The sequence below is a fragment of the Chelon labrosus genome (genome assembly GCF_963514085.1).
Source record: "Chelon labrosus genome assembly, chromosome: 16".
Classification (NCBI taxonomy): Eukaryota; Metazoa; Chordata; class Actinopteri; order Mugiliformes; family Mugilidae; genus Chelon; species Chelon labrosus.
The window spans coordinates 10,991,447-11,004,899 of record NC_140349.1 but is presented as its reverse complement, the minus strand read 5'-3'; the positions used below and the strand labels follow the sequence as shown (position 1 = coordinate 11,004,899).

At 41.5% G+C, this 13,453-nt stretch overlaps 1 protein-coding gene across 4 annotated transcripts in view; it reads right to left on the bottom strand.

Annotated features, from left to right (window-relative positions):
- Positions 1–9,573, bottom strand: part of LOC311501597 (focal adhesion kinase 1-like) — a 40,937-nt gene extending 31,364 nt beyond the window's left edge. For 3 of the 4 annotated variants that reach the window (XM_084563514.1, XM_084563515.1, XM_084563516.1), the window contains exons 1-6: positions 5,455–6,195; positions 3,788–4,032; positions 2,527–2,696; positions 1,603–1,690; positions 1,286–1,365; positions 800–862 (exon numbers count right to left, since the gene is read on the bottom strand). In XM_084563514.1, the coding sequence (XP_084419640.1) occupies positions 800–862; positions 1,286–1,365; positions 1,603–1,690; positions 2,527–2,696; positions 3,788–4,032; positions 5,455–5,578 (770 nt within the window). In that variant the 5' untranslated portion in view covers positions 5,579–6,195. Of the gene's footprint in view, positions 1–799; positions 863–1,285; positions 1,366–1,602; positions 1,691–2,526; positions 2,697–3,787; positions 4,033–5,454; positions 6,196–9,546 lie in introns of those variants that run through there. The other variant, XM_084563517.1, reaches the window with a different exon arrangement.
- Positions 9,574–13,453: the final 3,880 nt, after the last annotated feature.

The following is a 13,453-nucleotide window of genomic DNA, read 5'->3' as shown; positions in this document are numbered from 1 at the left end:
GACCCTGGCTTGTTAATTCTCCATTGATGTCCTTTTTTTTTGTTTTGGAGAGCATGAACACACAAGGCACTTTTGGGCAGCAGGAACTTTTTCATTAGTTCCTACCGCACTGCAGAAAAGGAGAATGTACTCGATGTATAAAGTCCGTTTTAGCTTCTACTTCAGGGTCCCCAGCACAAGACGAACCTTGAGTGACGTAAGCCTATGGTGCTTAGTCCCAATAGTGCACATGCTCATGAATGCAGAACAAATAAAAGGCAGTTTAATAAAAAGAAAAACGTTAACGTTAGCCCCAACGGACCATCACTTGATCGTTTATCGAGCTGTAAATGGTTGGAAATGGCAAAAAAATCCAAAAGACCGGCTATTACCTCAATTCAAAACCTGGTTATGGTACAAATATGACAGAAAAAAAGTCCCTAAAAGGTATGTGGTCCTTGGGCCAGCTCCCGAGTGCCTTTAGAGTGTTTTGTCCATTAGCACTTATTGAGAATTCAAGAGTACAAACAGACAGAGTATTTGCTGCTGGATCATCCAAGTTTCCTTTTTAACACCGATAACTATATTGAACTGCAATTTGTCGGAGTGCAGATTCAGTATTCTGAAACTCGGAAATCCACGATAAGCTCTGGCCCAGAACCTGTTATGCTCTGTTATTACTCTCATTTGTATCCCTGACAGCTCGGTTACAAAACATGTGTCCAGGTACGGCAAGTATATCATTAAGAGCGACTGTTGTGTAAGAAAGGTAAGGCGCTGGACACCTGCCCGAACCCTTTGCTTGTGAAGAAACACTTACTCCAGTAGTTCATAGTTGGATTTCTTGTCCAGGGCATTTCCTCTCATCTCTTTGAAGAACCTCCTAGAAGCGGTGAGACAGAGAAAGATCCAGTGACTCTACACTTCCACATTAAAAAGACATTAAGGGTTTGCTTTCTTTACTAAAATAATTCAGATTTTGAACTGTAATCAGCTGTGCATACACTGCAAAAGACAACCTAGACTCAAATTATATCCGAAGTAGAACCGGCTGTTGCTTTGAATAATGAATAATAAACACTGACTTATGTTGGCAAGAATGATCAGCGTAGCTAAAGGGCAGACACAGACTGATTAAGATGGAAGATGGAAGAACTCCAGTGTTAAAGAAAACATGTCAAACTGAAAACTTGAGTGCTAGTTCTGGCAAGAATAGCAAAAATATTTAATAAACCTAATTTAGTTAATTAAATTAAAAATAGACCGAAATCTGTGCATTGTAAACAGTATTATGAGCACAGTGTACCTGATTTCTAGACAGCCCAGTTTAAGGGCAACATCTTGTTCCACTTGATCCCCAATCTCCGCCATGTAGTCATTCTTCACCTGGAAGACACAAGTACACACACCACAGAATGATGTTTAAATTAGGACACCTATTTTGCCAAGCCATCCATTTTACACACAAACATGCACACAGTCCTACTGACCTAGATTATCCAAAGACAAACACACACAGTCTTCTAGCGGTGCCATATGTCTGTGTTGGCTGCTCGCAGAAAATGAAATATGTTTGCGTGTCTGGGGGCCTCTGTGTGTTTGTGCGTCTGTCTGTGTGCGTACCTGGTGGTAGAAGTAGTTGAGTGTAGGTTTGTCTTCTGTAAACTGCTGCACAAAGCCCTTTGGTAGATATCGGATCCTTAATTCATACCTACAGCGAAGAAGAAAAAGAAGAAGAGGGGGAGAGTCAGTATGTGACGCAAAGCAGCCCCGTTTTCCAACCTTAATTAAGACATAACCCAGTTTCATTAACAACGTGAAAGCAGAGTCAGCAAGAGAGAGGAGGAGGAGGAGAAGACCACGGAGAAGACGAAGAAGGCAGTAAATCAGGAGAAGAAATAAAAGAAGAAAGGGTGGAAGTTGAAGAAAGTGCAGAAGAAGCAGAGCAAAAAAAGAAGCAGCAGCGGAAGAAGAAGAGAAGACGAGAGGAAGAAGCAGAAGCAAAAGCAGAAACAGAAGAGAAGACGAAAAATGACTCCCGGAGAGTCAGACAGAAGGACGAAAATGAGATGAGTGGTTGTAAAAATCAGTATTGTAGAAACAGAGTGAGACACGGAGAGTTGTTGACTTAGTCAGACAAAGCGGGCATCTGGTTCTCTCTCTCTCTCTTTATGACCACAGCATAAAAGGTCTCTACCTCACAATAGCATTAGCACCGAGACTGCCACAATAAAGCTAATATATAACAGAGCATTACCATACAAACTACCCAGCCAATGCGGCCGCACTGCACCACACACACTGGGCCACTCGTCACCATACAACAGACGGGACACGCTGTTTTTCACAACGCTGTTTCCAGTAAATCACTACTTTGGTGTATAATACGGCAGACAGCTGATGCTAGCTGTTTGGGGGAAACAGTGACTCTGAGTGAGTTTACATAGCCATAAGCCATGTACAAAACTACTTTGATGTTTTTTTTTTTTGTTTGTTCGTTTTTTGTAGATCAAGCTTACAACTCTCCAAACACTGATCTTCTCTTACCTCCACTCTTCGTTCGGCCGCGCCTGTTCATACTTCTCTCTGATGTGGGACACTCCCATATCCGGGTGGAGCCAGTGCACCTGGTCTCTGGATTGGCCAATACTGAGACGCAGGCCGAAACACGAAGTCCAGCGCACTTTGTGGATGTCCAGAATCTTCTGGATGATCCCCTGCGGACGAAAAGTAACGAATTAGACACACTGAAAATGTTTAAATGTGCAGATATTACACTTGGTGGCTGCATTGGTGTTCAACGCAAGTAGCCATACCACAGGAAGTGTATAATGGTTGCCATTTATCTGTTCAGTACCTTTGAATGTAAAGATAGCTATTAAAGAAAAATAAATCAACTTCTCACAATCATCTGTAATCACATTACATTGCATCTGCAGTTGAAAAAAAAAACTGCTTCAGTATGAGTATATACGGAGGGTCTGGGCAATTTATAGCCATCTTGAAATGGTCCTAAATGAGCGAGCCAGCAGTACTCCATGGAACAAAGTTTGACACTGACTAGACATTAATCAGAGGAATTGGTGGCGGCATTGCCCCAATAGAGACACAACTCTTTCTTTGTAGGTCTGAGCCTAAATTAGGCATAATTTATCTACATCTGTAAGATTTGGGTGTGTCTAAGTGTCATTTTGCATCAGTCAATGTCTGTGTATGTCTGTGTGTAGTAGGTGATTTAAAGTGGCGTTCCCACCCAAACAAGTTGACGCACATCACACACACACACGTACAATTATGCTCACAGAACCATGTGTGTCTCCATGTAAAACGCTAGGGGGTCTGACCTAGATACTGAAGAAGAGAGGGATGAAAGGAGAAGAGAGGGGAGGAGATTTGCAGCGACACATCCTGTATGACCACTCGGATGTGAGCAGCGCTAGGTAGTTCCTGCGTCATGGCAGTGGTTCTGAAAGCATACTGCTAAGTAAACCTACACGAGCACACAAACAAACACACACACACACACAACTTGTGCCCTGAGGTTTCATGTACTCGCAAGCAGAACACTCATTGTGTTGAGTGTCCTTTATTGGAACAGACAGCTGGAACCCTGAGCTGAGGACAAACAGCAAAAATATATCACTATTGCCGAGTTTGTGATGTTTAATTTATTGAATAAAGTTGCCAATATATGATATATTTTTTCTACAACAAGCCTATAACAAATAATTTTAGCTGCTGTGAATGTACTTAATGATACATGTCCCTTATATTTGCGAGGAGACACCATGAGTGCATGTCTTCTTACCCTGACGTCAGTTGCGTCTCCATATCTTATATTAGAAGACCAGCAGCTGTGTTCAGTGTTGGCCTCAAAGTGATGGAAGACTTTCAGAACCCTGTCCATGGAGCCGGCCATGGATCGCTCCGATGCCCCCGCGCTCAGCCGTGACTTGGCACCTTCCAGGAGGGCATGATTCAGGTTGGGGTCCAGGTAGGCTGTCGCCATGGTTTTCCCTGCTGACACTGCCGCTGCTAGGTGTCTGTCATATTCTGTGGAGCACAAGGGAGACAGAAAATCAGATGTTAATAAAAATCAGTCGGACATGCGCGAAGAAGAACTTGGAACTTAACCAATCCTACGATGAACAAAAGCTCTTTGTATTAGATTTGTTTGCAGATTGTTGTCTCAATTATTGCTCAACCATTTAGTCCAAACCAAGAACATTTGTACAGCGAGACTGCAGAGAGTCCTTCTGTAGTAACTAACTAGGAATATTACATTGCACACACACTAAAAGTCAAGACAGGCCAAAAACACACACACACATATCTAAATAACACTTGAATGCAACGTGCTGCAATTGCAAATGTGTCAAAAATAGTTTTCATCCATACAAAGTAGCGATATAAACAATACCTATATTCATCATCAACTATTCAGAGTTGTTTTCTAGATTAATTTGTCAGTTGTCTGGTTCATTAAATATTACAAAACTGTTACTGATAGTGTCCAATCTCAAAAAATCCTGGAGAGACAGGAACAAGCAAATTAGGGATTTTTGCATTAACAGATAACAGTTACTTAACAAATCGTTTGAGCTCTAGTTTGAATAGTTTCTGTTTTCCTTCTACACTTGGCCACATTTGAATCTTGCCCGTTCGCGTCTTCCCCTGAGTCACTTCTGTCTTCCTTGACGCAAACCCTGTGCGGCATTTATCTATTCTTCGTGTGGCGTTCTTTGTCGAGATAAAATACAATGAACAATAAGATGCCAGAGAAATAAAGAGGGAGAAGTGCAGTCGGGGTCAAGGCTCATTGTGTACGCACCGGTGTCTTTAACACAGAGAGGACAATGCACCGCTGGCTGCCATTTTTTCCTGAATAAGACGTTCTGACACTGACACACTTCCTGGAATTTCATGGCAGCTTCATCTGGAAATGCCAGACGTGAACTACCTTCTCTTTATGTGTGTGTGTGTGTGTCGTCGTCATAATGATATTGCAAAAAAAAAAGACACTGGAGTCTCTTTCATGCCGTTTTTCTGCTTCTCTTTCTTCCTGTGCGTCTGCTCTCCACTCCATTAAAGGAAAATGGATATGTCCTACTAGATAATTACACCTGAGAGAGTCTGAGCTACTGCACACAAACACACACACACACACACAGACGCGTAAACATAATTCAGGAGAAAAGCAGTAAAGTTGTTAAGGATTATATCACAGTAAGATAAAATGTGCTCCCAAATTACCCTGCCAGTTTCAAATGGTGTACTTTTATGTAAACAAACCTTTACACACATACGCTATCTCTCCCTCTCACACACACACACACACACACACACACACATATCTGTAGCTTTGGCTGTGCACCAACTCAGTTCCCATGGAGTCAAATATCACACTGTGAGGAGCTGCTTCGTGCTACTTGTGTGTGTGTTTTTCTGTGTGTGTGAAGGAGATTTCATTCATACCTCTGTCCCAGCACATTGGGAAGGGGCTACAGCCGCTCGTTGCCATGGAAACACATGTCTGACCCTCCCTGTGTCTGTCTGCGCCGAGCACAGAGAGGCAGCTCGCAGCCTCGCAACCGCGCATCGCGCACGCCCGTGAACTACTCGTGTACACAAGTTAAATAAATAAACACGCTACGATCTTGACGAAATCTCTCACATAATCCAAACATCAACTTCACACGCAAGTACGTGCACCGTCTCCCAAGAAAAAGACTTTTCTGCTTTTGCCAGCAGTTGCGTTGTCAACCATTGCTTTTAGAATAAATCCACAAAAAGTTTTAGGTAGTTGAAAGTTTGTATGGAGTGTGAAACTCCTACAGAAAACACACCAACAAGCGAAATGTAAAAACGAAATAATCCGTTCCCGTTATCCAAAGTTGCACAAGACAAAAAAGATCCCCAGAGATGTAAAGTTGCTTTTTATCCACAGACATCTCTCCTCTTTTTGGGTCCAACTACTCCTCAGCGGCCCCTCTCGTCGTTTGTTTTTTGCCCGGTTTCTGCCCCATGCCTGCACTCCATAGTTACAGAGTTGCCGTGGAAGTGTCGAGCAACTGTCGCTCAGAGGGGAATTCAGCTTATTTCACTCCTCCAGCTAAAGTACACAGCCAAATCCAACTTGTGCAGCGCCGATCCAGAGGACCTCTGGTTAGTTAGCGGTCACAGAAGTGGAGAGGCAATTGCTGAGCACAGTCAGAAACAAACAGAAAGCTATCTTCTCCTCTTGGAAACAGAAAGTGAGAGGAAGGCTCGAGCCAGAAAAACAAAGGAAACAGAGACAGAGGGACGGAGAGAGAGAAGTGCAGCGATTGTTTCAGGTTGAATGAGGGGAAAACGAGGACAGAGCAGCGCAACTGAAAGAAAGTCGAGTGGGGAAGAGAGAGAGCTCAGGAGAGGGCTGTTGGAGGAGCAGGAGGAGCTATAAACTATTAATATGCTAATCCTGACCCTTCTATTCAATGAAAACCCCTCCCACTACTGTTTATGAAGCTGATCTCAGAGCAGCACATATCTTAAACTAATATTACCAACACTGAAGAGAAGAAAGGAAACTTTTCTTATAATTACTCTAAAAGATCTTTCAGTCACAAATCATCTATTACATTTACTCAATGTAGACAAACCAGCATCTCGGTCCATTACGGCCCACTGAACATCCCTAACTCCAGTTAAAGCCAAATTTCAGACTGAAAATCTAGAGGAAAAGGAGCATTTTGTCAACACAGGCGTTGCCCTGGCTGTGCCCAGCATGTCAACCAGCAGGTGCAAGCAATATGGCAGCGTATCCACTTCCAAATCACGAAGCATCGCTCGATTTCACTTCATGCTGCACATTCACAGGCACTTCGCCACTGTTTTAGGGGTCATATTGCTTCCATCTCCCACAATCAGTTCGATATCCACTTGTGACTGTGAGTGTTGATAAGACGCCAGATGCCACTCATCAAAAGATAATTTACTGGTAGAAAGAAGAACCGAACAAGCCTCAACTGATCACTAAATGCACAGAAATGTAAAACATTCAGACGGCTACCGATTCAGACAACCGAACTGAGCAGTCAGTTTGGACGTGCATTTATATGGGTGTGTGCACGTGCGAGTTTCCTTTAATTTGTGGTTGATCTCAGGCACCGACCATTGTTATGAAAATCTGGCGGGAGCAGGAGGGGGCTTTGTAGCATGTGCGTGTGTGTGCTATTGAAAGCCTTTTGTCAGGAGGCCGGATGTTGCCATGAATAGGAAGAGCTCTTTGGGGACTGAGCCAAGTCTCTCTCTCTCTCTCTCTCTTTTACTATTTTATTCTTTATGTTTTTGAACATATAATTATTTAAGCATGGAAGGGAAGCACAACATTTAGTGTGACATGCAAATAAAACCCCAAAGCGCACCTCCTCAGATCTGCACCAGCAACTTTAATGTGTAATTGCTATATCAGTGAGCAATCAGTGTGTTTGTTTCGGTGCCTTGAGGTGAAATAAAAGAGCCCTTCTTGAGAAGCATATTTTACATCATCAACAAAAACACTTTCTTTTATCTTTTATTGCATGAGCTGATGCCGGAACTAAATATAACACTGAAAACTGTATTTTTATAGTACATATAAAAGACACAGTGCACATTTACTGATAATAACGTCAACATTAAAGCTCCCCTCATGCATTTGTAAAGTTGTAATTATTAGGATCACACATTCTTACACACTAAACAACACATTTAATGGGACACAATTATAGCAGCGAAAGAAAAGACAACATTTCTTTGATGACCATTTAATCTAAAAGTTGTGCCTTTTTAATGACAAAGTCCTTCAAGGTGCAATAAAAATATATGAAACATATTCTTGAACCTGTCACACAGAGCAATAATATAAAGATGCTAAAATAAAACTCTAAAACACTGTTTAAACCAACTCTTTCTGCTCCTTGGCTATTTTCAGACTTCCCTGCAGCTGGTAATTATTGTTTAACTCACGTCATGGCCCCTGTTCACACCTGGCATTAAAGTTTGTCTGTTGATCCAATCACAATTGGGCAGCTCTATGTACTCGCGGGAGAGCACCCAATATGCATTAGGATCTGATTGCTTAGACTACATTTAGAGGCAATTTGGAATACATTTGAGCACGGTTTGAGGTCTGGGTTACAATGAAGGATTCCCTTTTCAACTTACGTCTTCTGCATAAGCAGATTTACTTTTATAAATCAGTAAGTGTGTATTCGTGAGTAGGAATAGCATTTTGCTGTATAAATATTATACTAAACTAATGCATGAAGTAGAGCAGAATAAATGAACTATAACTATTTATTATGAGTAAGCAATGTGTAACTTGATCATAAAAACTTAATTGCATTTCGTCTGCCAAGTAGCCATATGCTCATTTTGATGTATGCAAATTATCCAGCTGGAGTTAAGTCACTGCATTTCTAGGATACTGCTATTAAAAGTCAGACGTGTTTACTGAAGAGGAATATTTTACACTTTTTCACAGTAGGCTGTTTGCAGCTTTGACATTAATGTGCATGTGAATAATTCCCAAATAACGCGTGTTTATCAGCATAAAGAACTGAAATGTGGTCATAAGTGGTCACTCAAGAGATGCACAAAGAGGACCGTTCTGATGGCAGGTGCGAGCGGACATGCTTAGAGCTGAACACTACAACACCCAAGACATATGGTAACGCCAGGTGTGAGGAGGGCCATTATAGCAGATGACACTGTTGGGTACTTTAAGACACAAAAAGGCATAATGCTAAGAGACAATGGGAAGGGAAAAGACAACTCATGACAAAGTGCTGCTTGTGTAGTTAGGAGACATACCCTTCATCTGCAAAGCTAAAGTCAAGCACACTGGCGACTTTATTTATCTGTTATCGCAGGACAACAAAGCATGCTTCCAGGTCATACTGCCATGACGAACTCATTTCTGTGAAGGAAAACTATTTTGCACCCTCAGGTTGTTGACACTATATGGAGCCTTTTAAGTGGCTTGAAAGGAATATATTTTACGTCTGGTATCCACAGTGAGAAGACTGTAATTAGTCACACAGTGTAGCCCCTGTCTGCACTAATGAGACACATACACACATATATATATATATATATATATATATATAATCCCACTCTGGGATCTGTCTTGTTTAACCGTCTCCTACACTCTCAGATAACTCACATAAATATGTGCAATTACTGAATCTTGTCAGTAGTCCCTGTTTAAGTTTGATTATAAGCATCATTAGTGTATTTTTCACCAAAGGACGTCAACTTTCCTCTTCCTCTCTGAATAAACGAAAACTCCAGCAAAGTGGACCACTGCGTCGGCGCAGTATAGAGATTGTTTATTAGCCGAAAAGCGCCGGTAGAGCTGTGATTAAATCAGTTTTTCCTCAATCTACCAAAATAAAGGACAGACTAACTAAATAATCATAATATTTTGTTATATTGACGGTGGCATCACTGGAAATACGCTTCCCTAGCCTATGAATAGCCCCTTTTACTATGTATGAGTGAAGAAAGCAGCTGAATGAGCGTGTTTGAGGGTCAGCAACTCACCTGTGTAGTAGGCAATCCTGGAAATATCTGAAAGACAAGCAGAGAAATAACAGAGTTATCTGGTTTGTTTACTGATGAGACAAAGAAATCATCAAGTCAGAACAAAAAAATGAATATTAAGTTTATTAAGTCCCACAGCAGGTGTCCGCAATTCAGCGACTGGATGTGAATTGCCGTGGCGGGGCCGGGGCCGGAGCCTGCTACACGACATTCGTCAAGTTAAACTAATTAAAAATCAATCAATACCCTGTTTTCAAACACGCACTTTTCCCAGGGAAATTGATTGATTCTTGTTTTAATCAATAGGCCATTGTTACATGATGTACCCCGACCCCCTGATACGCTGAAGATGCATTGTTTATGAAAGGGAAAGAGCTGAAGGGGAAACGGCACGGAGCAGCTGTGGGATGAGGATGTTACGCAGATTGTGATTGAAGTTTTTCGGCTTTGGTTGGAGGGTAAAGTACCAAATGATAGTTTAATTTATACTTTTATAGATTTTGGCTTTACGAATTCTCTCATGCGTATCAGTCCACTTTCAATAAAACCTAAATGAACCTATCAGCGTGCTTGACACTCTGCACTCAATAACTGTCAGGCATTTGCATCATTCCTCTGAGACCTCCGGTTAGCAGAAACATTCATGTGTATCTTCAAAGAAAGATTATGCTATCTGTAGATGAAAAGAGATTTCTCAAACCAAGCGTAATTACTGTTGCACTGTAGTAAACGCCTAATGCCACTTTATTCTTAGAAAATACACAAGTTTTAACACAAAGTTGGACATTTAAAATGCTAAATACATCAGATAAAGTAAATGTATATGATCATTGACCGGTAAACCGCATCATATTGACAATACAGCTCCCTAACTCCCACAGGAAGCCCAGCGGAAGCCGTATGAGAAACTGACACCGAGTTACAGCAGTGATAGGGCTGTGTGTAGGAGGAGGTCAAAAGGATAAGTGCCTGAGTGCTTTAGACACCCTGATGTGCACACAAATACGGGGTAAGCCTTAACACACACTCGCACAATGTGAAACGACAACACAGATGACGCAACAGTAAGAAGAACCACCAAAGGGAAATGCCATGGAGGTGACTCACGGTGTACTATTGACAAATGTAACATGAAACGAGAAGAGACTACAGTTTGGGTGTGTGTATGTGTGTGTGGGTGTGTGGGTGCGCATGGTAGTGATGGTGTTAAGATGGATGCAAATATGACACGAATACAGTAAGGCAACACAACTTATTACCTCTTGTCTCTGCTGAGTAAGTTCAGCATTAAAACCTTTTATTTATATGATGATGTGAATGCAATCTGTCAAATGACACCCTGTTCAATGAGGCGATGGTTCAAGTGTTGGTGATTTCATTAATAATTTAAAAAGAAAACCATTTCCTCTAGGGGTGCACCGATCCGATATTGGGATCGGATATCGGCCCCGATATTGACAAAATAGCTGGATCGGGGATCGGAAAAATTAACAGATCCACGGGCCGATCCAGTTTTATTTTATTTTATTTTTTTCCTCCGTCGCAGCAGATCCTACGTCATTCGTTAGCAGCACGTGTGTCGCATGCTGGAACGAGTTGGAGATCCTGTGTAGTAGTCCAGTAGGTGGCGGTATATGTCGTGAAGATATGATCAGCCTTTAAACAGATGAAGAAGAAGAAGAAGAAGAAGAAGAAGAAGGAGTTGGAGCATTTAAGCAACATGGAGCGAGCCAAAGAGTCGGCTGGGTGGAGATATTTCACGCTTGCCACGCCAACTAGTTCGACGGCTGTTTGCAATGTCTGTAACTTGTTTGATTACTATTGTATGTTTGACCAATACACTATCTTGTTTCTACTACTACATTTTATTTATTTAAATTTATTTTAAGAAGTTTGATTACATTCTGTTTTCGATTTGGATGCACAATTGTTCTTTAAATAACAAATAAATAAGTATTCAATACATTACATCTATGTTATTTTGTCTTAGTTAGGAAAGTAATGTTTAGTTAGGAAAGTCTGGTGCCTTTAGTTTCTTCTACATGGTGGAAGGAAGGTATAAGGTGGAAGGTATGCAGTTTATTATTAATTCAACAACGGTATCGGATCGGTATCGGGTATCGACAGATATACAAAGCCCAGGCATCGGTATCGGTATCGGGACTGAAAAAGTCGGATCGGTGCATCCCTAATTTCCTCTTGGTAGTTTGCCACCAAAAGGTTGAGACTCCCAGTCGTACTAAATTGATGTGAGACCTGTCGTCCTTTGCGAATATGTCTTCATTTGCAAGCACATACATTTAATCTAAAATCCTCAGTATCATCCTTTGAACGATCAAACCAATTATATTAATCGATTTAACTCCATCCTTAATGGGGAACCGAGCGGGACCGGTTCATGATGACAGGATGTCTTAAAGTGGTCATAATGACATGTAGGTATAGACCTGGAACGTACATCCATCCGTCCCTGGGACGCTATGCGAGCTCCACTCCGTCTCCATTTGTCTTTCCAAGTCTCTCTGGTAAGAGCGCAGAGTAGTTTAAGTGCTATGTAGCCCGAGATCTACAGCAGTGCTCTCATCACTGCAGTCTAGACTGAAAACCATAAGAGACAGTGGCCTTTTTATGTCTGGAAAACAAGATTAGACAGCACCTGAAGAGCTGGAAAATTACAAAAATGAAAAGTTGTAACACATTTATTTTGAGCTCCTTGAATTTGGCTCCTACATAAGTGACTTTTTGTAATACATGAATTAAAATGTATGAATTAAAAAACGAAGAATAACATTTTGAAAAGTGTTGACAATATCAAGCTATGTGATTTTATACTCTCACCAATGATATACACTGTAGGAGAGCAAGCATGGCACTAATTACTGTTCATATCAAAGAGGACCAGGGGTATCTTTCTCTCTCACACACACACACTTGCCTGCAGACTGGCAGGCAGCCCAAAACACCTGCTCCTCAAGCTGTGCTCAAGAACAAGATGCAGAGGAGAGGATCACGTTACAGGTATATGCGTAAAGAAAAAAAAACACTTAGGATCACGCTTTTGTTCTCTCTGCAACTCCAAATGTTTTCCTACTGTGATTTTGCAGCCTACACAACCTGTTGTGGAGGAGTGTGAGCAAAATAAATCTTCAGGCGGCACATAACAGCACAAACGGTTACCACTGAAAAATGAAAAAAAAGAAAGGAACAGCTAAACAAGTTTGGCTACATATCTGTAACACCACAATCCTAATACCTAAAAAATCAGATTTGAATTCTGTTGACTTAGTAAAAGCAAGCACTGGATGTTTGTGCTTTCTCCCTGCCTTCCAGCTGTGTTTAACTGCACGTTAACCACCAGACTTTTTGGTGACTGTAATTAACAATCACAAGAGAGTCTGCAAAGTAGTGATGTCTAAACTGCAGGTCTCAGATCAGCGGTTAAATAAAATTCACAGCCCGGGAGAGGGCAAGGGTTAAGGTTAGTGTGGAAATCTAAACCTTCCCAAAGCTAAAATACGACACTGAGGGCTTCCAATGTATATTTATGTTTAGACTATCCTGATTTTGCATGTCAAAACAGTATCGCAGAATTGGTTTGAGATGTTTTGGATTTAACTATACCGCATGGAAAGGCTAAAGCAGCGGCCATGTCGGCTATATGGAAGTAGAACTTAGAAAACTGTGCAGCTCAGTGCAACAGTGACAGATGAGACTCGTTGAGGAGGAAAAGAAGCACAAAAGAAATAAATAAAATAAAGCCGTTCTCTTGTCGGAATTAAAATGAATTAACCCGAGGAGAGCAGTCAGCTGTTCTGCCTCGTTGCTCCGTGCCTAATGGTTAACGTTCAAACTGAGCTGGCACACGCTTGCATGTGTGTGCGTTTGTGACTCTGCGGACAATGGGGTG